This window comes from Anas platyrhynchos, chromosome 3, assembly GCF_047663525.1.
Source record: "Anas platyrhynchos isolate ZD024472 breed Pekin duck chromosome 3, IASCAAS_PekinDuck_T2T, whole genome shotgun sequence".
NCBI classification, from domain to species: Eukaryota; Metazoa; Chordata; class Aves; order Anseriformes; family Anatidae; genus Anas; species Anas platyrhynchos.
This window is the reverse complement of record NC_092589.1, coordinates 42,553,663-42,575,789: the sequence shown is the minus strand read 5'-3', so window position 1 is coordinate 42,575,789 and position 22,127 is coordinate 42,553,663. Positions and strand designations below refer to the sequence as shown.

The following is a 22,127-nucleotide window of genomic DNA, read 5'->3' as shown; positions in this document are numbered from 1 at the left end:
AATTATCCAGTGTTAAGGTTTTGAACATACCAAACTTCTGAATGTCAGATTTGAAATACATTTATGCATAAATACATAGATGCTCTTAAGTGTAAAAGCAAAGAGCAAAATTAAAGCATGGCACATTGTGTGGCCTTTGGGCAGTTTTAGAAGGAACATCAAGATCCCTGACCTTTTTTTGATCTGTCAGAATATATGGACAACATTTCATGAATTTTTGCTCTGTATACTTGATTATTTTTATTTGCTTTTACTACTTTCATGTTGCATCCATTCATTAATAGGTAAGCATTCTGCTTTTTTTTTTTTTTTTTAAATTTCAGTAAGACCTGGTTGAAAATGAATTTAAGTAAGAAATTCAAAATGGTCATAGCAATGGTCTCCAGACAGCAGATTCCAAATCATTCTGCCTGCACTCTGTGCAAAGTTAGCTCTTGATTCTTTCTCCCTGCTTAGCTGCCTGACAACAGGAACCTCCAATACTGAAAATGCAGAGTAAATTCTCCTGAGAGTGCCTGACAGAAAAACAAGGTGTGTCTCAAATGGAAAGCTTAAAGAGACGTTTTTAATGTCAGAGATTTTGCAAAAAAAATGTTTGCTGTTATAAGCCAATGGTTCAGTAGCATTTTCAAGATCAGGAAATCCTTTCACTACAATGGATACTTTGTAATGCCAACAGACAGATCCAAAATTACACTGTGACTCATCCATCAGGCATTCAAACATTTTTACTTTCTTAAAATGTCTGGAGTTTGAATCATCCAAATCTCCATCAAAAGAAGAAGCAAGCAAGCACTTTCTCCTTTCTGATGAGATGTTTTGACAAGAGGCTGTGTCTTTCGCCAGCAAACACAGAAACATATGGCATTCAAAGGTCAGTAACAGCAGTCAGCAGTGTTTGCAACATCCTGGGTGCTGATCGGGCTGCTAACCAACTTGTCTCTACAGATTTTTACCTCTAATAGAGCCTTTCAAAGAACAAAAGCACTTTGACTATGGTAAGGTATGTGTACATCATAATGACTTTGTACAAGCTATGTACTGTTGAAATTAATCTGTTTAGACAAGTTCTTCATCTGATTCACAGCTTAATATACCCTGAAAAGGTTTCAGCAGGGTTTTCTTAATTTCCTGTGTTGCTTCTTATTCAGGCATTGCTGATATGAATTTTTTAAGATGAACATGGGAACAGCAGGGGTCTTCATTGCTGGCATTTGAGAAACCCCACAAATGTCTTTCAGAAGTGATTTTATTTTCCAGTGTTATTCCAGAAAACAACAATAATGAGTTCATAGGGGGGTTAAAAATTTAGTGCATAGATATGGAAAGTTGGTGCTCATGTGTAATCTCACTAATATTCCTTGAGGATTTATTTTAATTCATGAGAATGTCTATCAAGTTCTTTTTGTTTCTCATTTCACTTACCTGCTGCACTGTTCATTATTGAGCTCTTTTTACCTGTGAGTAGTGGAAAATTGAGCCACAGGTGGAGAAAGCTTGTCTGAGAGGGATGGGGTTTTTATCATAAATTTCAGTAATTGCTATATAAAATTAAATTAAAATTGGTATGAGAAGTACTGCATCCCAGTAACTGGCCTGGGGTGGGCTGTGTGGGCACCCCCACGTACACTGTGCACCCCAGGTTTAACAGCATTCTTACAGACCATCCACCTCCTTCAAACCAACAAAAACGGTTAATAATCAAGAACAGTGAAAAGTCTAGGCTCTCACTTACAAGCCAAAGGAAGCAAATTAACTGCTTATGTGGTTATAGTTTATTCACCTGGCTTTCCTTGAAACTAAATATAACACATCAGATTTAAGATGCTGATCCTACAGGCTCCTGCAAGCCCCTGAAGGACTGCCTAATTTCACCACAAAAAACAGTTCCATTCAGTGACTGACACAAAGCTAATGATGAGAGCAAAGCAAACAAATGTATGCTTGATTGAAGCTTTATGACTTAGAAGTCGGTATTATTGAAACAAAAGTATTCAACAGGATTATTTATACCTGATGATAATTTTGATTTAATTTCAATGCTTATTAATTTTTCAGTTCCTTCATTGCAATAGTGACTCAGTAGCTATTTGCTACAAGCCTAACAACAAATTTTAAATTATCTAGAATTGCACAATTTTTTAAAAAGTAGGTCACATATCTGATTAGAAACAAGCCAGTTCACAAAATTTTAGTATGCACAGAAAGATCAAACTGTAATGAGGAAATTACCGTGCAGCTGGACATAAAAACACCCAGCTGCTCACACAGCCTGGGAGCTCATATTGTCAAATGCACCAATGGCACAAGAAGGCATACCTGAGATTCCAGCCTCAGGTTTTCAAGATTTCAAGCACTGAACCTAAAAAAGCCTTATGAATAGAAAGTGCAGGCTCTTCACATTTTTTAATACTTGCCTCGAACTTTCACAAACCAGACGTTCAAATGCTGTGAAGATGGGCATAAACAGTTGTCTGTTAATTGAACAGGTACATCATGGCTCATACACCGTGCCTCAATCCTTTCATTTACACAGCTGATTTGCATCTAACTATAGTAAAATTTTTGTGGGTGTTAAACATTTAAGTGGATACCTAAAATCAGAAACCCGTTTTTTAAATTTTTGTCAATTATAATGAGCTTGACAATAAGCATTTATCTCCACAGAGTATACCTACCACATTTGTTTCAATGTCAGCTAAAACATTACAGAAAAAAAACAAACAAACAAAAACAAACAAACAAACAAACAAAAAAAAAACACAACACTCTACCTTTTTCTACATCAGGCTGTTAATCCAGCAAAATTACTTATTACTTTTTTCAGATTTAGAGATAGACCTGCAATATAACATTTCCAGTCTTTGTTCACCATTGTTCAAAGCTAGAATATACCTATATAAGAACTGCCAACTGGAAAGCACTGGTGTGACAGCAGATTTGCCAAGGGGTAGATTACACTGTGCAACCATAAAACCCACAGGGGCATGTTTTAACCACTCTTTCTGGAATAATTTGTCCTTGTCTACTCTGGCAGTCCTATCAAATGTAGAGATAGTTCAACTGCAGTCTTTTCTGATGCTCACCAGGAACAATAAGTGATATTTTAAGATAGATCATGACTGTGGGCAAAATCCTGAACTCCCTCCTCTATGGAACACTACTAATTTCAGTGGCCAGACTGCAAATGACATTTTTAATCTAATTGTTTTGTTTTGTTTGAAAAAAAATAAATATATATATATATATATATATATATATATATATATATATATATGAAATATTAAATGGCAAAGTAGATTGGCACTCTTGCTTTAGATATCAATGTCTACCAGCACCAGGCAGCATTTCAACTTTCAAAGGAAAGTAACAGCCAATGAAAGTCATTACTACCTGCCACTGACTTGCAGGGAAAACTATTTCCACAGCATTATCTACTCAACAGTCATAAGGGTGGATGTTTTCCTTTGTGTGCTTTTGCAAAGTCCACAGTTATGAATACTCACACAATAATAGCTTGAAGCTTGACTCATTGAATTGAACTGTAAGACACAAACTTTGCTGAAACAGGACATCCATTAGTATAACAATCTCTATTAGACAGCACATAAATGGTTGTCACAGTACAATAAAGTAACTTTGAATAAAAAACAATGAACTCTGAAACACCACTCCAGTGGAAACTAACCATGAAGTCTGTATAATAGTAAAGCAAACAAACAAAACTTACTGGGAGGGAACTCAGGCCATTTCTCATGTTTTCCTCTCTATCAGCCCTGTGGACCCATGAAAAGGAAAGAAAACATGATTAATGCCTCCCTGAAGTCCACCAGTCACTAGGTACCAGATTGTCTTTTCGTGCCTGTCAGTTACTAGCACAGGCTGGAGCTGAAGTTGGAACTGTCTCAGTTTTGCCAAACAAAAAAAGCAACAGTCCAGCTGGAGGAAGGGGAACTATAATCTATCTCTCTGCTCATCCTCCCCCTGGTCCTGACAGCTTATTCAAGAAAAGCTCAATACTAGTAGAACATGCAACACAGAAGAGTAAATTTTATTTGAAGCAAAATGTGTGATGAGTATCCCCAAGTACGGTTCAAGGCAAACAAAGAGCCCAGCAGTATTACTACTAAGATTCTCCCCTAAGTGGCATGCGGGATTCTGATTTTCTAAAATGTTTTACTTAATATGAAAACCCACATGGTAACGACCAGGAAACAAAGTAAGAAACTAATTTTTCAAGACCTTTGTTCAATGGGAAATGTTTAGTGCAACACAGATTGACATTTGCTCTTTTGCTGCTAAGAAGAGTGAGCTCTCTCCTGGAAGAAGAAGACATTGGCAGTTTCTTCATCCAAAAGACACATGGCAGCCACAGCCAGCAATTTCCTTTAAGTTCTCCAGACAGCCCTATGACTCCCATTGACCTGCCAGTTGTCCAGCTTCAGTGTTACTCAAAGGAAACTTCACCAGGGATGCAGAAATGGCAAACCTAAATGGGAGACACAGAGCAAGTGTCCATCCAGATCCCACAAAATGCTAGCTAATGATACCAGCATAAGCACCTGGCAAGTAAGAAGATAACCAAAGGACTAGAAGAAGACACCCAGAGGAATAACCAGGGGAATATAAAGCAAATATTTGTAAACCTGTAATCAGTCCTTTACGGAATGAGATGGTCGTAGAAATAGCTGCATCCTGTCCCGTGTTTTAACAAAATTAATATTTCAAAAGTCCTGTCAGAGCATTTCAGAAGTTGGCATGACGTGGAGACCAGCTCTGGTTCTGAGCCCCCTGCACGCAGCTCGAGTAGTTCGGGGGCATCAGAAACACCCAGAGGCTGCTGACACCTTCATATCTATGCATGCATTCATGTCTATTACAATACCCAGCAGTGTTTTCCTTTTGGGAAAGCAAAAAAATACTCAGGTGAACAAATGAAAGCCAGAAGACAGGAGGTAAAATATTCCAACTATCAGTTACTTTCCAGATGACCTCTGCTAGTTATTGATGACTCTGGACCACCCCAAAGCAACCTGTAGTTTCAAAGGGAGTCACCTTATTTTCAGAGGTGACAGGTTTCAGTCACCTTATTTTCCAAAGTGACAGTATGCATATACAGTGGCATATGAGGAACAGCGGTGGGACTTCTATAGAAACAGTCCTAGAAAAAAAATAATAAATGCTTTTGTACTCATTTTTTCTTTGCACCTTATTAAGATGGCATAAAACTCTCTTTGTGCTGTGAGTGTCAGTAATTGAGAAGCAAATAAGTCCTGTAATCATGCTCTACAGCTCTGTTTCCTCTGTGAATCTCAAAATATTTTACAAAGGAAGAGAAATATTGCTATTCCTATTTAAAGTGGATGGTTCCCATTTCACAGATTTAGTTACCATACCACACAATCCCCTCCGGCAGCAGTAATGCTTCCTCAGTTTAGCTCTAGGTATAAAGAGGATCAGCCCAGGGATGCATTTTAACCAACATGCATGAGAGAAGCAAACACATGGCTCGGAGCATTTTATTTCAAAGTCTGCATCTCTAGAGGACATATGAAGGTTGGAGAAGATCCCTCTCAGAGACACACACAGCCCAAACACCTGTATATTCTTTTGGGTTTATTTCATAGGATGATTTTTCTTTCCATTCTGCTCTAGCAGCACATCTTCCTGACAACTGGAAATGGTTAGAAAACAGCAGGAAAATGGGGGTGGGAGGGAAGCGAGGGAAAAAGAGAATATCTACATGCTGCTTTAAATATTTTCCAGATTTGAGGTTTAAGGGCTGGAGGAGGAGAAGGAGGGGCCTGTTTTTATAAAAAGCATGGGAATCCAAAAGTCAAAATCTTTAAATTTCCAAATGCTAAAATTCAATGGCACTAAGTCAAAACAGATGTTTCATTTTGTTTTTGCATTTTAAAAATGGATATATGTTTGAATATTGTCATTTCATAGCAAAAGATTTTGTTTTAAGAAGTGTTATAAAAAGCTCCATTTTTATTTTACTTGATTTTTTTTGAAAGCAACTTCCCAAGGGAAGTTTCAACAGGAAAAAAGAAGGGGAGTTATGACCTCCCCTACCTCCAAGCTTGAGTTTAATCCACAATGCAGACAGCTCCAGCTCACCTTGTGGTCTTTATTATGCTGTGCTCAGAAAAAGATGGACCAAAGAAGGGGTTTGGGTATTCCCTATTGGATATTATCTGATGATATAATGAATTAGGGGCATTGCAGACTTTACCTTTTACCACTTATGATTTATAGGGTAAGAATAGAATATAAAGCTGAAGAAGAGTAGAACATTTTCTTTTTAAATTTATTTGTGTTGCTATGTAGAAATAGTATATTACTATAATACTATCATTTCATAGCTCTGAGGTGTCTTGGTTTGTTTTTCTTTTTCTGTCAATTTTCTCAAAATGTTCAATATACTTTTTATAATCAATACTTGACATTTTGTACTTCAGTAATGATTTTTTTTTTTGAAAGATGGTGTTATAGTCATTGGAAGAACCTTAAAGCAGTTCATGTAGATATACATATTCAGTATATGCAAATGCAAATATAACTGTATTTTCATTTAAAATATATTTTAATACAACATACCTTTAATACAAATGCAAATAAACACATCTTCCGAAGACTGACTTTCCTTAGCTTAACTGTTTTATATATTTTAAATACTGCTTCAAGGAAGATATAGCTGAATACTTGCAAAGAAGTGTAAAATCTTTTATAATTTTTTAAACTCTGCAAGCCAATTCCTTTGTAAGGATTCCTACAACACCACGGCAACATTTATGCAAATGTGCCCACTGAGATGAGACTGAAAGACTGGAGAAAGCAGTTAAAGGGATTTTTTGGTATAACAGATAAGGGTAATCTGAAAGAATTTCAGAAGGAAAGAAAAATGCAGTTGCAAAATATGGATTTAATGGTGTGGATCTGCGGGGGGGGGGGGGGGGTGTGTGTGTGAAGGGGAGAGAAAGGAAAATGTGCCCGAGGATTCAAACAAAAAAAATGCTAGAACTGCTCTGCGAATGACAGAAATAGCTCCTGTGTGCTATTTTTATCTTTAGCAAAGTAAGTCTAAGTAGCACACAAGAGCCCAGGGTCAGACTTTTAAAACACAAAGACTGGAGATAAGATGTGTTGGGTGCAGAGAGAAGTGTGTTATCTGGCATCTGACTCCCACTGCAAATCAAGAGGTGAGCAGCCTATTTTAACTTTAAAAAGTCAGCCCCCACCTCCACCTACAAGCTGTGAGCAAGTAGCATTTCCTCTTTCACATGTTTTTCCATAAACCTTCAAAGAGCCACAGTGGCAGAGCCCAGAATGCCTCAGGAGTGGAGCAGTGCATCAGGGCTTCACTCCTTTTCTCTGTAACATCAGCTGTCCCTTAAGAGGACAGCGGAAGAAAATAAATGCATTAAGTTGGATTCCTTCATAGCTGTTCTGAGTGTGTGATTTCAAGGGCAAGAAGAAAGCCTGTAGCTTTCCAAAAGGGCAGTGTTTACTCACTCTGGCCCTTAGTCACACATTATGTGCAAACTTTAGGCAACCTTTTATCTCTTCCCTGAATTACCATGAAGTGGGCTTCTAGCAGTGCTTCTGTACCCAGATCCACACTTCCCCAGGGCAACAAAGGGCAGCCCACATCACAGTGCTGTGAGGGGCAAGCTGTCAAAACCTGCTCCTCCCTATGCTTCGGGGCCGGTGCTCAGGCTGTCCACGTGGAAGGCCACCAAAGAGCAATGCTGTGCTTGCAATTGCCTACATTTAGCACCACTGCCTCTGCCCCGGCTCTCAAGTCTGCTTGCTGCCTGCAGGTTGGGTGCATTTCGTTTTATTCTGAGAGAGTGCAGCTGATGGTTGCTTTTGGTTTGAGACAGGCAAAGCACTTCTGTCAAAGGGCCAAAGCAGAACAGCAGCTGCAGCCCAAAAAGCTCACTCCTTTTGTTTCCATTGGGATATTCTCTGTTATTATGCAACTCTGAAAGTAATAAAAAACAAAGGATTCCAAGCAGCAGTTAAATAATTTTAAGGAAGAGGTTAATACAGACTACGCAGAAAGATACAGATCACAGGAGAGTTTTCAGATCACAGGAGAGTTTTCAGTGTAAGTAGACAAGCAGCCCAGGGTGAGACATAAAGAGAGCACGTATCTCACTCAGCGTCACACAGGAAACTGGTCGGGATGGTAGAGCATTCTGAAGTCAACCTGGTGCCTCACTCCTTTTCTCTGATCCTAAAACTGTGTGTCACCAGTCCCTTGTGCCCAGTCCACTTCTCCGTGGCTCAGGAGCAAATCCTCAGCTCAACAATTGTCCAAGTCAGTTTTTACTCTTTGGTTCAAACCTCCCTCTCTTTAAGTGTGTGGTAAGATAAGTCTGCCATAAGGTAGGTAGTTCTGATTTGTTAAAGGAAATATATTCTTATGACTGTTTCAGCACTGAAGTCTTATTTCAATGCTTATTAATATTTGCAGAACACTATTAGGACTCCTTTTACTAATCACGAAATCAGCGGTACTGAAAAGGGTTGCTTTTTCCCTCAGAATCAGCATTTTGAGTTCTTTTTTCCTTTCTTTGATTGTTTGTGTTCCTTTTGCTTCTCAAGCCAGCCCATCCTATTTTCTCTCAAGCAATACAAAAAGAAAGTAACTGACCTACCACAGCTCAGCTCTTGTACAAACTGGATTTGTGGAGTCATGGACTTTGGGAAAGGCGGTTGTCAGAGCAGTCTGGCTGCTTGGCTGATGGTGCCGCCTCCCCACAGCCCTGGCTTAGTGCTTGCACTGTTTGCAGAGCCGGACGGCATTGTCACACACCATTAGTTGCCTGAGAATTAAGCAGGCTGTATCATTGTGTTCTCAAGAAATTATTACTTCTCGACAGTCCCTTTGTTTTGAGATTAGCCTCTATTTTACTGTAACTGAGCCACTGAAGAATGTCTTGCAGCATTTCGTGATTGCTCAGAGCTGATCAAGTGCAACCAATGATTAACAGCACATTCACTGTGGTTCTTGGACGCCTGGCAATCTGCATCGTGGCACCCAGTCCCCAGCATCTGCTACATTTAGAAAATATGGTGAAAAATGGGGCCTTTGTAATGTTTCTCTGAAGATGTTTAAGCATGTTTGCTTGCCGCGTGTTTGTAGTAATCAACTCCATTATCCCTGTGCTGGTGGAACTTGTGAGCCCTGAGCTATGTCTTGGCACCTGCACGCAGACATTGTATAAATACATATGTAGCAGATTTTCAAGCTGCTCAGGACTGGACTAGCTATTGCTTTTGCTTCCTGGCAATCTCCTAGTAAGTGAGTTTATTGGCACAAATACTCTTCAGTTAAAACAAGTCTGAAGTGGCTCTTATAGGAGTCTATTTTGAATTGGTATCATGCAAAATCTCGCTAGGAGCCCAGTTCCCTAAGGTACAGACATCTGATCAAGGAATGTGCTGGAGCACTCGCATCCTGCAAAAACACGCTCAGCTTCACGCTTTTGTATGATAATAAATACTTGCAGGGAACTGGTATTTTGTAGCACCACTCCCCATCCTAAAACTCATCATGCTCTCACTTCAACCCTCTCCCTACTGTGCTTTCCATCAGCCAAGTCCCCAGCCCAGAAGAGGCAGAGAAAACCTCCCCCTGAAACACCTCATAAAAAGACGAGATGCTGGGATCTCTGGTGCTGGGACGGTCCTGGCGGGCTGTGGCCCCAGCAGACCTGCAAGCAGCTTCCCTCCACCCCTGCTGGAGAAGCAAACAGGCCCAGCCGCGGTCTGCTCCACATCTGGTTGGCCGCCCCAACGTCTGGCACCGAGTCCGTGGGGATATTTGCAGTCTGTTGAGCGGTTTGATGAACATGTCAATACGATGGTCAAGCACGTCAGTTTTCATTTTACGTAGCCTTGCCAAAGTATGTTTTTTATTTCAAGCGAGGCTATTTTGAAGCTCCCTTTCATTCTTCTATGATGTCTCACAGATTACCGAAATTCATTTTTGGAAGGCTGAAGCTGGCTCTACGGCTCAGTCCCTGCTCCTGCTGAGCTGCCCAGGGGATCCTGCGCACGTTCCTCGCTACCCCGAGCTCCAGCACTGCCAGGTCAGATGGCCTTCTCCACTCCTCCTTGCCTGTATGAAAAAATCCCACCACCATTCGCATTTTGCAGTGCTTAGACATAACTGGGGCCGGGCTCTGTCCCTGCTGGAAAGGAGTGGGCAGGATACAAGTGGTGTAAGAGCTTTCCCACAACAGGGGAGTAACCACAGAAATAATGCCCCAGTGTTGCTGAAGCTGCAGCCAGCCTCTGGGAGGGCTGTCCGCTCATAGAGATGAGGACACCCAGGAAAGCTAATCCTTATTAATCTTTAAAGTGGATTGGATAAACTAAATTAAACTCCCACATAGATACTTTTACTTGTCGAAAGGGAAGAAGCACTGGCAACCACTGTGATTTATTTAACAGTGTCCACAGGGCAGTTTAATTCAATTTAATTAATCCATTTTGGAATTCACTCCCTTAATTAAATTCAAGTTCACTTTCTAAATATCTGATCTGTTGACAAGCCCTAAATGAATAGCCCTTCAAACAAGGTTGTCTGTTTTGCTAACCGAAAAATGGAAGAAATAATTCTAGGACAATGGTATTGCTGAAGGGAAAGGGGCAGTAAAAGGAGCCGGTACAAGAGTGTGCTTGGCTTTGTTTTCAATTGCAAGCAATTCCATGACATTTCATATACTTTTATATTTCTGCTTTGGATTTCTAAGGAAGAATTCAAGATGCAATTAAATGATAATAATGTCTCCTGGTTCTGTAAGGAATCATCCAGTTTCTGTAAACCTGTAATGATTTAAAGCTTATAAAAAGCAAGACCAAGCACATTCCCGTAGAGTTATGTGTCACAAATGGAGCCTACTCATCCTCAGGCTCTACCCCAGGTGCCAAGAATGAGCAGAAAGTTACATTTGTTTTTACACAAAGAAATTCCAGCACTTTTAGTTCAGAGAGCTATAAACTCAGGAGATCCAAGTCCACCTCATTTTGACAAGATGCTGCTTTTCAGCAGGTTTCCTGTCTTTGCATAGCTGTCATGGAACTATCCCCGCTGCCCAGTTGGCTGACTTTAGGAAAAAGAACAATAGGAATAAGAGCTGATAACACAGAGTGACTAATGACTAGTGCATTTATGGTACTGCTGTTTATGGTCTAATGCCCCAACGTGTGGTATTTTCATGATGCATGAATACATTTGTGCATAGAAGCCATCCAAAGTCTGGTAAAAAGCAGATGCTGAGTGGAAGTCTTCACTTTCTTGAATTGCTGTTTATTATCTAAGAAGCTTTGGGCAACAAAGATACAATTCTCAAAGGGGTTATTAGACATTACCTTAATCCAACAAAGCACTTCAGTGCAGAGCTCCAGAGTTCTGCTGGCTGTTTAAGCCAGAGGGCTCTGCAGCACCTTGGTTATCCAGTCCCATGTGAAAGAGCTTCCAGCCCACCAACAGTTAAAAATGCAGCTGCAGCATTCCAGTAATAACATCCGGGAAATCTCAGCTCCCATAAGATCCCACTGACCACAAAAATCTTCCAAGCTTAAACACTCAGAAAATTGATTGCTGCTACTTTAAAAAAAAAAAAAAAAAAAAAAAAAAAAAAAAAAAAAAAAAAAAAAAAACCTGTCTAGTGATAGCAGCTTTATGAAATAGATTTGTAGCAGCAGTTATGGTCAGTATCAAGTGGATTTCCTCTCTGGCAGGAGAGAGTGATATCAGCACACACTTTCCTCCAAAGGTCTAAGAACACAAATCCTCGAGGGACTGTTAAAAGACATTTCTCTTGAGCCCTCAAGAAGGGGGAAGCTGGGCATTAGAAGTCATCACTCTGCGCAGTTATGCAAGCTCCGGCCTCTGATTCGCAACCCCTCCCACAACTTTTAGCCAATTTTCAGATCAGACGTTGCAGCCCCAGATGCATAAAGTACAATAAATAGCCCTGTGGATAATCTGGCAGTTATCCATTAAGGGGCTGATGGGCTTTGGTGCATACGTCCACTGTGATATGAGCACAGCAGGTCTTCACTAAATGCATGGCTGCTGCTTCAGCTTCTCCTCTCTCAGGATACTTCTCCTGGGGCTGAGTTGTCCTGAATTTGTCTTTAAAAGTAAAGATGAGTCTGAGCACACAACATAGCTCCAATGTCTCTTTGCAGAATTTCCATGGGCTGCCGTGATGATCATCACAGACTCCTCGGAGGGTCTTCCTGCCTGGAGGGTGAGGAAGTGCTGGCTCTATGAGGAGACTTTTCCTGCATTGGTAGGGTCTCTCCACAGCTCTTTCACTTCAGTATTTTCTTCTGGCTTCCATATGGTCAGCGGCATACTTCACAGCTTTAAGGAAATAACATATGAGCCAAGGCGTCTTCCTCCTCCTCCTCCAATTTCTACCTCAATGAGTATACTGAACAAAACACTGTATGGCTGATCGTGCCCCTGCCCCAACCCTTAAATATACCACTTCATTTATTATTTTTTTTTCAGGGCTTTTTCACAGGCACCTTACAGTTTTCCTTAGCTTTTCCTTTTATTGAGAAACCCACCTGCTTTCTGCCCCCCCCCCCCCCCCCCACCTCCCCCGCAGTCCTATACTACTGGTGACCTCCATAGGGAGGCAGAGAAAATACCAGGTGAGAGCCCCACTGCACCGAACATGAAGCCAAACTGCAAATGAGAGGAGGGGGTAACACATAGGATTACACCTGTAGGCCTGAGCCCAGCTTACATCATATATGAGAGCACAAAAACCTGTGTTCTTAGGCAATGCTGTAGCACTTGTAGACTGATGAGGAATTCATTTTTCTCCTCCATATCTATTACTTGGGGTGATTGTCCTCAGTAAGAGGTGAATTGGGTGCCCATGCAGAGATGTGCTGGGTGGAGAACTGGCCGTGCCTCAGGGAATATCTGTCATCTGGGAAACTCTGCCTCTTCCCAGGTGGTACTGATTTCAGCATCTTGCTTTACTAACTCCTCCATAGCACCATGACAAAATTCAGATTTATCAGCACCTCTGGCATTAGGTATTTCAACAACACATGCATATGCCAAGATCAGCCTGAAAAAAAAACAACAAAACTTGTATGATCTGAAATCTGTATGCATTTCTTCCCCTTTTGAGATAACTTTGCTTCATTTTTAACAATAATTAGAGCCTCAAATGGCCACAACATCAACAGAGCACATGATATGGTATTTTATTTAGAGAGCAGCAATCACACAGGAGTTGAAGCAAGGTCGGTAAGCAGAAGCAACACATTTTATTAGACTCAGTGTGGTTACAGGAAGAAACAAATGAACTCTGGCCTTGTGTGCACAGAACATCTTCTAAATACTTTTTGTTTATTTTTCCCTCTCTAGAAACCATTCCTTTCTTCTTATTTAATACAAGGAGAAAGAAACAACTGGTAAAAAATAAGAAAATGTTGGTTCTGGCAGAAATCAGAAATTATATATTACATTTTCTAAATGTTAAGATGTCACATAAAATCTTGTATTCAAGCACAGTCTGTTTATTCCACCCCAGGTCTCACCATTCAAAATACAGCCCAGTCCATGTTTCTCACTTATTGCTTTCATTTTTATCAAAATGAATTAGCCCATGACTCCTTGCTAAACCATTTATTTGTGCCACACATACAGACCTTTTTTCTTTTTTTTTTCTGCTTATGCTATTTTTTCCAAGCACATTTTATGTTTTTATGTCACCGTTTAAATCTTGTTAAAGATCTACTCTCTGAAGCACTATAACTGCAGAAAATAAAAACTGCGATCACAATATGCTGAATACTCAGATTCTTGTTTGGGATCAATCTATAAATCTGGATGAATTCACTAGTTCTATTTCTGAAACACATGCAAGCACAGATGCAAAATGAGAGAAATTATTTCAAGACACCAAAACTCAGTGGTAACCAAATCTCACATGATTTCTTTCAACTTCAGCCAAGAGCTTTGCCTTTGCTAATACCAAGGAAACTTGAAAGATTCAGAAAAATAATAGACGGAAATTCTTGCCTGGCAATTGTTTGCTTAAAAACCAGTTCAGCACCACATAATAATAGCCTGGGGTGGGCAAGGAAGGCATGGCCTTGCTCTCTTGGAAGGGCAGTTGGAGGCACTATAGACAAACAAAGTAATCACCAAGCTGCAATATACTACTCGATCTAAATCTTTCCACAAACAAAACCACAATGGGTGAATCAGAGATGTAGCCTGGGCACGAGCATTAACATCACTTGTTCCCACAGGAAAACGTCCTCACAGGGCAGGGGGCCAGAGGCGCCCACCGGCTCCGGGGTGACTCAGGCCTTGTCCCCACAGCCAAGAGCGGTCGGCGCTGTGGCAGGGTGGGTAGGAAGACAGGGCTATGGGCTGTGCCTCCCAGCTTTCTGGAGGTGTGAGGGAGGGCTGACTCAGAGGAAAACTTGCCGTCTACCGAATTGGGTGACTGCTTGCAGCACCCGGGATTTTCCCTGAAAACTCCTGTTCAAAAATTCACCAGGAGCCTTACTGACTTACTGGTAAGGGGCCAAGCAGTGCCAAAGTCATCACGCAGAGAGAGAAATTGGGTCTGCTTAGTGGATGTCCTCTTTTTGGTTTATAGGCTGTAGACTTTGGTTTTCACTCAGCTAACCCACCTGAAGTGCCAGGGAAAATTTTGCCCGAGAGGAACTTGCACAGTGCTGTTCCACAGTACCATGCAATTTTGTAGATAAATTATATTAGTTTCACATTTATGCAAGCATTCTGCTGTGGGCCATTGCCACAAACTGAGCCTCTGTGACAACACCAAAGGAAAATGCAGTAACAGCACCAGGCAACATCTGAGATCGCTCCTGGTACAAGGTCTGCCTCATCTTCCTTCCTATTAGCAGAGAATTTCAAATACAATTTATATTCAGTTAGCTAAATGTATTTCTGAAATGTCCTTTAAAGGCAATGCATATCTTCTTTTCAGGAAGCAGTGTGACCCAGTGTGAACAGGGAACCTAAAACTTTTTAGTCAACTTCTTTTTTTTTTTTCCCCCCTCTGATTTCTATCCATTATCTTAAGTGGACTTCTTCCCCTGATATTTATATGCATCTAGTTTGAGTCAGCTTCGTTCCATACTTATTTTAAAAGCTTTATATCACTAAGCAGTCTTTAATGATAAGCAATGAAAATGTTCTAAAAACTGGTGCTGTTTTTTTTTTCTTCTTCTTTTTTGGCAGGTTCTGCTGTTGTTTATGGTAGCACTAGTTTTGAACAACTCAATTTATTTTGTTTATCTGTATTATAATTCATATTCCTGACAGCAGAAACTGGCAGCCTTTTCAGACGGCTGCTGAGCCAATCTGTACTTTGTTGTACCACTGTGCACCTAAAATGAACACTTTCTAAAATCCATCACATTTATCTGTGGTAGCAGTGTGTCTCACAAGTTTCATTAGTGATTACAAACATGATTTTCCTTTGCAGGAGATAACAAGTCTCATTTACATCAACTTCAAGGAGTCCTTCCTTGAGAAGACAAAGTATTAGAGCCATTGGACAATTTAGAAGCGAAATAAGCTGTGTGGTAGCAATGGGCTTGCAGTTTCTTTCTGAAGCTGTGTAAAAAAAATTATATATATATATATATATATATATATATATATATATATATATATATAATATATATATATATTTATATATATATATATTTTTTTTTCCTGAATGTGGTCCCAAATATTTTCAGCTTTCGTAGCTGTCTCATTGCAAGTGCATTTTTTTTTTTTCTCTGAGGATTTAAGCAAGTAGATAGCTGTGCATACATTGCCTGGCCTGGCTTACTGACAAGGTACCCCTATTTGTCCACAAACAGACAGAAATTACCAAACAAGCTGTTGGTTTAAAACACACTTTTTTCCTTCTGCTTCTGTTATTTTTCCACTGGCCAGCCCCAAAGTCCATATTCCGAAAAAAGTTTCCAGTGCTAGGGTATGCTTTGTTTCAGCAGAGCAGAGTTCAAGGCTTTTCTCTTACACATAACAACTTGAGATCTAAGGCTCCTTGAGCCTGTCTACCTTAAAAATAGGGCTACAAAGGAGTTGTAAGAAGAAAACCCCAACCAGTCTGCTACGGGAAGGGTGCTGAGTACCCAGAAAAAGCATGGTAGCTTTCAAAAGGAGTTTTCATGTTGTTGTTGTGTCACTTACTCAAAGACTTTTTAGTGGCAAAAACAATCAGTGGTGACATTATTTTGTTGTTGTTGCAAATGCAATGCCTTTCAACTTCCTTTCACTTTCAGGTATCTCTGATGATCTTCTGCCAAAATCAAGGGAAGTCAAGGGCCAGATAAATCCCATTCTCATAACGAGAAGCCCAGTGCTGGTGATGTGACTTTCCCATACCAAGCCCTCAATGCCAGCAGCAGAGCTGCAGGCTACACCTCCTGCAGGAGGGGTGAGAAGCCACAGGACAGGATGGGCAGGGGAAATATCTGCAGCTTATCTTTACCCGGAATCTGGGCAGCCCTGCTCCTTCCTCAGCCCGCTTGCTTTCCCTTCATCAGGCACAGAGCGGTAGAAAATTTCTGAAGGTGAATGCTGAGCAAAGTCAAGCACAGCAGGAGAAAATGTGGAGGAGGAGCAAAGCATCCTCTGAGTTATTTCATTCACTCAGTCTACTGATAAGGCCCTGTATCATTCCTATGTAAAACTCTCTCTCACACAGTAATTCTGCATTTCTACTGCATCCTGTCTCCTGTAAGCACAATGTGCTGCTTCCGCACCAGCAATTTGGACCCGTCTCTCCTGCAGTCTGCTGAGCAATTATGGATCCCCTTCTCTAGGAAAATTCACACCGCTGCTAGCTGGACTGAAAGCTGCTAAATGAATTCTTCAAATGTCTGCCAGCGCATATGGTCGCTTCCCATTTTTGTCAGCGTTCAACCTTCTGCCTGTATTCTCCACCATTCAGTCTCTATCTTTCTCCCCTCCAGCCAGCTTTGCATTTCCTGCCACTCACAGCCAGCCTCCCTTCCCCCTGGAAGATAAAATGGAACTATCCTAACAACCTTTGACACATTCATGAAGAATAAACTTATCTGCAAATATCAGGCACTAAAACTACCCACATCTAAGACAATTCCATTCCATTTGGAGACTGAGAAACAGCATAGATTATCTCAAGGAAACTCAGAAAGAAGGGAGCTTTTTGCAGCATCTGCCAACATTTCCTGCTGTATATTCATTCTTCTTCTCCTTTTTTTTTTTTTTTTTTTTTTTTCTTTCCCTTCAGGGAAACACTGCAATCAATATTTTAAATAGTATTTTTACTTCTTTGATCTACAACCAGACCTGTGTTTCCCTTGATTTTGGCAGAAGATCATCAGAGATACCTGAAAGTGAAAGGAAGTTGAAAGACATTGTGCTTGCAACAACAGTAACAACAACAACAAAAAAGACAATTTTCTATACCCACAGGGAAAAAAAAAATAAAAAAATTGCATATTAAATAGCACCAACGCTGATGAAACCACGTTCTGGTGATCTGTTTGTCTACTTGTCTATTGCTTTCTTGAGCAGCACACAGCTGTACCGATTATGGCTGAGATGATAAAAATTTCCACCCTTCACCACACAACCAGAAGTTTTTGCTCTGGGCTGAAACATAGCAGGCTGGCATCTATGATTAAGCAAATGGCAATTGAAATGGATGCAAGCTCTTAGACATCACTGCGTTTCCCTGGTGAGCCCATGCTCCCATGCAAACTATATCTAGGAGTGGGAGAGAAGCCTCCTGCTGCCACAAGGCTCTCTTGGAGCAAATGTTCCCAAAGATTATGGCATTATTCATCACAATAGTATCTCTCATTAGCAGATGGCTATCACAAAGCAAGGCTTCTAGGGAAAGACAATTTCTTTTATTAGACTAGTTGGCATATTAGGAAGAAATGAGTAAGCTTTCAGGAACACAAACTCTACTTCAAGGCACCATTTGAAACTGTTTTCAACCCATTTGTTCCAGCCACTTGCTCCTTGGAGAGGATTTTCTGTCATTCAGGGAAGTTCAGCAGACAAATGTACCAAGTTACCCTCTCCCAGAATTTGATCTGTCAGATTGATTTTACACCACAGATGCATTTGTATCACATAGCCGTGATGCCTCCTAGTGCAGGAACTGGAGGGATATTTTTTACACTTTCAGATGAAAGCGGGTCCTGCACCAGCAATGAGCACCCTGGGGGCTGCAGCAGGCAGGGAGCACTCATGAGGAAAGGAGACAGGTGATACTAGTCTGAAAAGGGGGTTCCCAGACCAGGTCTTCCTTTGGGGCTCCCAGGAGACCATCATACAACATAGTCCGGCACAATTAAAGAGCACCAGGGACTTTCCCATGACCCATCTCACAGCACATTTGACTGTGCCTGATGCTGTGTCTTCTTGCTGTGAAGCCAGAGATGGGGAAGAGTGCTTCCTTCAGGGCAGGCACCACAGTCTGTGGCAGGGGAAGAGCTCCAGCCACTGCAGCCGTGCGCACGCCCTGTGGCTGACGAGAGGCGTGGAGGATGCGTGTGATGCTGGCAGTGGGTGACAAGCGGGGGCAGATGCCCTGGTGCCAGCAGGACTCAGCATCACTCACCCAGCGAGGGACGCGGCTCACAAGGACAGAGCCACCCCAGCAAGCTGTCACACCACTGTCTGCACACATCCCTCTGCTTCAGGACAGACTGTGTGCTGCTCTGCCTACCCCTTTAATCATCTTCACCTCCTCTGGAGCACCTTCTTGGTTTAAGTGCCAGACTCATGCTGCAATCACCTCCCAAATTCTTTTTGATGCCCTTTTCCTGAATGCTGAGTCTTCAAAAATTAAGCATGCCAAAGCTTGTGTGCATCTTTTTCTTAGTGCACTTCCCATTTTGAGAAATACAGCCTGACCATACGGAAAGGTTAGCTTGTGTATCGTTACCAGAAGCTCACACATTTTGTAATTTTCCTAATATCTCAGCTCTTGGCATACAGCAACATTTGGGCTTTCCATTTTGCTAAGTACAGTTCTAGCCCTTTTGGAAGTAGAAGTGGAAGACTTGAAAATGAAATGCTCTCTGTTCAGAAAATAAAGGACAACCAAAACCAGAATCCACAGTTATTATTTTAAAAATACATGATGTCAAATCATCTCAATTTATTTGAAGGCCTGGGGCTGGCAGCACAAAACCTGCCTCAAATTCTCTGAGGTCGCAGGGAGATATATCTGTATTGCAAAAGGACAGCAATAGAGATTCATTCTCGTCCTGTTAGCATCCATCATCACTCTGCAAGGCACAGACACACACACACCATTTCAAGCAGTCTGGGCCACATCCTTATTTAGAGAATAGTCTCAGCTTCCTTGTACATTTGCTCTGTGCATGCTCATGCCATGCAACACATTAACATAACAGTTGACAGAATTAATCAGCAGTAATAGAAGCACTTGCATGACTTGACCCGTATAATCTCTTTGAGGACATCTTTCTCCTGCCTGCTCTTTCGCTCACCCTGTGCTTTTATGTCTAGCTCTCTTACTTTTACCCATCATCTGCAGGGCAATTTGAGCATATTGCAGCATGAGTGTGATTACTAAGCTACACAGCAGAAGTTACTTTTGGCAGTGGTTATTGTAAAGTGGGTAAATATAGCTGTAAAGCTGTTCTAGGGCAGGTTTTTTTTTTTCCCCCTCTAAATGAAAATCTGTATCAGAAAAACATTACTCAGTTTGAGACTAAATACATCAGTGAGTAAATAAATCCAATTAAATTTTGGGAAAAAAAAAGAAAAAAGAGGTAAAGCAAAAAAGTTTTAAAATAAATTGAAGGATTTTTTTTTTTCCTTGGAAATGACCACAAGAGTTATTACACCTGACTGCAGATTTTACTCTTTTGTCCTCGTGTGTTTTGTTGTTGATGCAGTATATTTCACCAAATCAAAGGACACCAGGACAATGAAAAATTTAGAGCAGGGCAATGAAAAATTTTACAGACCTAAGGGCCTTTCTTATGATAAGAAATGAAAATACTTGATTTTGTTTCATGAGAGAACATGAATAACTCAAGAAAGCAGATAGAAAGGACTTTTCTTGCTCAACAACAACAAGAAATAAGGGAGTTCAGATACAATCCAGGTAGAAAGGTGTTTCTCTCCCTGGACAGATGTCAGAGGCAAACCAAACAACAGGAAATTCCTTTCCATTAAGCTGCACATATGCATGTTTTTCCCTGGGAATACTGTCTTGTGTTACTTTCTGAGGGCTTATTGCATGAGACCTGAATGGGTGGGACCATTCGAAGGGAAGCACTTCACTCTGAGCATCCTGCTTTTCATCAGCTGGCAGGCTCTGAGAGCAGGTCTTGGGCCCTGGGCTGGCTCTTCCTGCTCCCATGGGGCAGGTGACACCCAGGATGCACTTGGGGCATCTGACATTTTGGCTGACATGGAGCAGGGTCCTTTCTGCCCCTATCTTCTCATGCAGAGGGTGTCACTGTCTAACCCTTATCAAGAAAGTTAAAGTACAGGCAAATGCAATTCCATATGCTATTTTTAAATTTGCAAGTATGCAAATACACAGGCAAGTAAGCATGGCTCAGGCGCCTTGGTGTGCTGCCAGGATACAGCTGCAAATCTTGGGGGTTTCTGGATCTGGGAATTCATGACTACTCCCATTAAAAAAGCAAATGATTATAAGATACATATCCCATCTGACTTAGAAATGTATCTCCCTTCTTTTATTCCATGTTGTCGTGATGGATCTCACTTGCACAATTCTTGCCTAGGGAGGTGTCACAAGGAGACAGGTGAAGATGAATAAATTAAACCATAACTTACTAAATACATTTCCTACTTCTTTAACCTATGTACCGTCCATTTCTAGATCACAATTTTTCCAACTCTTTTTTTGACAATAGATTTACTCAGTCCTTCCCTGATTTTGTATGTGGTGCAACACCTTTGGAGCTGCTCAGATGAAGTGACATGGAGCAGCAGAGAGGGCATTATTTTTGTTTGCTGGCTGTAGGAGTTGGTTCAGCTTCCAGAGAAAATGAGCATGATTAAGTCATCTTCTATAAACAAACTCATTCCTCTGAAATGTGCAAATCTGAACACTAGTAATTCCTCACTATTAGAGTGTTGCAAAAAGCAAATCTGTAAGCAGAATTGTTGTTGTTGTTGTTGTTTTACTGAGCCCAGATAAAGGGAAAGGACATTTAGTATAGATAAACACATTTGGAGTGAATGCGTGAAGGTTAGTTTTGCTTTTTAATTTTTTGTGTGTACCTGCTGAAAGTCTTTAGTGGTGACTCTTCCCTGAGACTTACACTTATTGACTGTAATCAGATTTGTCAGAAATAACAGCTATCTTGGATACACTCTGATGGCTCATTTAATGTTTGAACCAAACCATTCAGCAACTCAGGATGTTCTGCAGTAGCTGTGGGACCGGACTACATTGTCTTGCACACAATGCAATCATTAACCATAACTCATATTTTCTTACCGTGACAAGGCATGAAATACCATCCCAAGAGCTCTCCCATTCTTCATAATATATCAGCAGTCAACCAGCAAATGCTCAAGGCTTCATGAACAGGCATTGGAATTTGCACAGGCTTCTCACTGGCTCGACTTGCAGATTCCTACACTCAACATGATGGCATCTCTAATTGTCTGCATTTTAGTGAAACAAGAGAGCTCAGGAGAGAAGTTTCACATAAAACTTGAATGGCTGGCAAATTTTCTATTCTTCTCTACAGAAATTTTTTACACTTAGAGTGCCCACAATATGCAGTCATACAACAGCTAGTACCAGAGCTTTACCATGCAGGTGACAGAGCACTGGCACAGGTTTCCCAGAGAGGTTGCGGAGTCTCCTTCCTTGGAGGTCCTCAAAAGCTTCCTGGATGTGGTCCTGGGCAAACTGCTCCTGGTGTTCCTGAGCAGGGTTTGGAGCAGGTAGCCTCCAGAAGTCCCTGCCAGCCTCAGCCCTTCTATGATTGTGTGTGATTCTGTGAAGCCAGCTCTTGCTGATTCTGTCATGTTTGGATCCACAGGAGAGGTCCAACAC

General features: G+C 41.1%; 1 protein-coding gene and 2 long non-coding RNA genes across 5 annotated transcripts in view; 2 read left to right on the top strand and 1 right to left on the bottom strand.

Annotated features, from left to right (window-relative positions):
* The first annotated feature begins 846 nt into the window (after positions 1 to 846).
* Positions 847 to 22,127, top strand: part of EML4 (EMAP like 4) — a 203,683-nt gene continuing 182,402 nt past the window's right edge. Inside the window, exon 1 of the mRNA XM_038176040.2 lies at positions 847 to 874. Coding sequence (XP_038031968.1) covers positions 862 to 874 — 13 coding nt within the window. The 5' untranslated portion in view covers positions 847 to 861. The remainder of the gene's footprint in view (positions 875 to 22,127) is intronic.
* The window catches only part of LOC113843176 (uncharacterized), a 40,356-nt gene continuing 19,101 nt past the window's right edge, over positions 873 to 22,127 (top strand). Inside the window, exons 1-4 of one of the 3 annotated variants that reach the window (XR_011808253.1) lie at positions 873 to 998; positions 3,775 to 9,889; positions 9,987 to 10,106; positions 12,217 to 12,320. This is a non-coding gene — a long non-coding RNA (uncharacterized lncRNA). Of the gene's footprint in view, positions 1,004 to 3,774; positions 9,890 to 9,986; positions 10,107 to 12,216; positions 12,321 to 22,127 lie in introns of all 3 variants that reach the window. The other 2 variants (XR_005264163.2, XR_003496334.3) reach the window with 2 other exon arrangements.
* On the bottom strand, positions 11,649 to 13,018 carry LOC119716321 (uncharacterized). Its single transcript, XR_005264165.2, has 2 exons — positions 12,881 to 13,018; positions 11,649 to 12,394 (listed from the first exon to the last, which is right to left on the bottom strand). It is a non-coding gene; the product is annotated as an uncharacterized lncRNA (long non-coding RNA).